This window comes from Penaeus monodon, chromosome 44 (genome assembly GCF_015228065.2).
Source record: "Penaeus monodon isolate SGIC_2016 chromosome 44, NSTDA_Pmon_1, whole genome shotgun sequence".
Lineage (NCBI taxonomy): Eukaryota > Metazoa > Arthropoda > Malacostraca > Decapoda > Penaeidae > Penaeus > Penaeus monodon.
In genome coordinates, this window is record NC_051429.1 from 2,595,856 (window position 1) to 2,599,018 (window position 3,163).

Here is a 3,163-nt window from a genome sequence, read left to right on the forward strand (position 1 = left end):
ATACAAAACAGAAATCATACCACTGTCAGATTTGCAATAAAGACTTCTCAGAAAAATCGAACCTGATAATCCACATGAGAGTACACACAAAAGAGAAGCCATACTGCTGTGAGATTTGCAATAAATCTTTCTCATTAAAAAGTAATCTAGTAAGCCACATGAGAGTACATACAAAGGAGAAGCCATACATCTGTGAGTTTTGCAATAAGGGTTTCTCACAGAAAGGTAGTCTAGTGGGACATATAAGAATACATACAAAGGAAAAGCCATACGGCTGTGAGATCTGTAATAAGGTCTTTGCTTTGAAAGGTGGTTTAGTAAAGCACACAAGAGTACATACGAAGGGTAAGCCATAAGCCAGATGCATCTTAGGTATTAAAAGTTATTTTTTTTTTTCTGATTTGTGTTGGGTATGTTATTCTTAATATGTAGTTTTGTCAAGTTTATTCAAGTTTTACTCGATATGACTTGTGTGTTAGTCTCCATAAACTTATCCACATGCACTGTTGTCACTGACCAGGGGTGATTAGAAAGATGGCCACGAATGTCCACAGCGTTCAAAGAAGATGCTCCTACCCTTCATCAATAAAGTCACAGACATGGAAGTTGGCCAATTTATACAGGAGTGTACTGACTTTTAGCATGATTTTAGATCAAGATTACAGGAGGAAACTTCTATTTTTTTACGAAATGTAAGTGGATTTAAGGAGATAATTTTGATATATACGAGTCAACATGAATAAACACACATATATTTTCATCTGTGTATCTATTTATCTGTGTATATCATGAAATATATTAATCGGCAATCGTAAATTTCTCATGCCATAAAAAAGAATACAGTATGACTTATTGTTAGAATCTTTATATAAGCATTAATTAAAATGAATATATATACCACATGATATATATTTGAAAGTTGCATTACATCTTTAGAAATACGTCTGTATTTCTAATTCAGATATAATCAAAGTGCATTAAATGCCTTTGTTGCATGTGAAGCTATCCATTCTCATTCATACCTTATATCTTACATATGTGTTTATATATATATATATATATATATATATATATATATAATATTATATATATATATATATATATATATATATATATATATATATATATATATATACACACACACACACACACATACATATACATATATGTACACTCAATTATGTCCCAAAACCTCTCCATAATTTCCTCTCCGTTTCTGTTTAAGTATTTTCATCATTATTACTCTCATGCTTAGTATAATCACCCTTTTTATTATTATTGTTCTTATTTGTACGCAAATCATCCATTATTTATGTGTATTTTTCTGAGCCCACAAGTGATAAGCCATTTGACTTCGTGTAAGGCAAGCCTTCATCTCTGTGCCTTGTGTTAGTCTGAGATGAACACAGAAGGACATCCAGCTGTCATATCCTTGTATATATGTCTGCGTGTGTTTATATATGCATAAAAGGCTCAAATATTGATGCATGCTTAACCAAGTTTGCTATTTATGAGCACATGATTGGAAGCTGCTGAAAAATCTATTAGTTTTGTTAGTCCTTACGTCGTTCATCTGTACCCCTTGGTCAGTTTTGTAGAATCCTTCATACCTTAAAAAATAAAGAAAAAAAACAATGATGTAGATATTTTATCATGATCATTGCATAGACTGCAATAGAATCTTGACCCCTTGGATCCGGTTGCTTCACTGTTATCACATGGCCAAACCCCCCTAATCCCTTGCTCGTTGCCGAAGGGGAGCTTAGGAGATGGAGACTGGGCCCAGTGTAGATCATTCATTCCTTGGGCCTCAACCCTCGGCTCAATTAATTTTGCATGGTCATTTCTTCTCCTCCTTTCCTTTCCTTCTCTTCATTATGGCCTTTCCTTCTCCCTTTCTTACCTTCTCTTCATTATGTTTTTCTTCTTCTCCCCCTTTTCTTTCCTTCTCTTCATTATGGTCTTCTCTTCGCGGCTTTCCTTTCCTTCTCCTCCTCATCCCCATCTTCTCCCCACTTCCTAAGGTGTGAGATACGTGCTGAAATGATGAAAGAATGGCATTAGGCTTATGTAAACGGCCGCTCTGCTGGGTGGCGGCTCGAACTAACTGGAAGAGTAGAACTTTTCCAGTGCAGACGTCCCATTCCTATTGTTAGGTACATAGGTACATACAACATAGTATATAATATTTTGTGATACCTAAGTGGAATATGAATATTTTGATTTAGTTACTATTCATATTAACGTTATCTAATTAAGTATTTGGTGCTCCCATCCCTTCTTGATGCGTGTGTGTGTGCGTGTGTGTTTAGATATGTACGTATGTATATATATATGTATATATATATATATATATATATATATATATATATATATATATATATATATATAAAATATATATACATACACACACACACACACACAATACACACACACACACACACCACACATGTATGTACAATATAATACATAAGCAATTTTAAGGTACATATATATATAATATATAAAATATATATATATAATATTAATAATATATATATATATATATATATATATACATAAATGCATGCCACACACACACAACACATGTATGTACCATAACATAACATATATATATATAAAAAGATATACAATAATATATATATATATTTTATATATATATATATATAATATATATAAATATATATATAGTATATATATATATTTAATATATATATATATAGAATATATATATAATATAAATATATAATATAGATATATAATAAAAAATATAGTATTAATATAAGATATATATATATATATATATTATATATTATATATATATGTATATGTGTATATTATATATATATATATAATTATATATATAATATATATATATGTATATAAAAATATATATAATTTTTATATATATTATATTATATATTATAGATAATATATATTTTATATATATATAATTATATATATATATAAATTAATATGTATATATATATATACTATATAATATATATATATATATAAAATATATATGTATTTATATACATATAATATATATATATATTTAATATATTATAATATATATATATATATATATATATTTAAATATTTATATAAAATATATATAATTATTTTATAAAATTTATATAAATATATATAAATAATAATA

The 3,163-nt window shown here is 27.7% G+C and overlaps 1 protein-coding gene across 1 annotated transcript in view; it reads left to right on the forward strand.

The window, feature by feature from the left end:
- The window catches only part of LOC119568512 (zinc finger protein OZF-like), a 5,556-nt gene extending 5,200 nt beyond the window's left edge, over nucleotides 1–356 (forward strand). The window contains exon 5 of the mRNA XM_037917050.1: nucleotides 151–356. Within this exon, the coding sequence (XP_037772978.1) occupies nucleotides 151–356 (206 nt within the window). The remainder of the gene's footprint in view (nucleotides 1–150) is intronic.
- The last annotated feature ends 2,807 nt before the right edge of the window (nucleotides 357–3,163 follow it).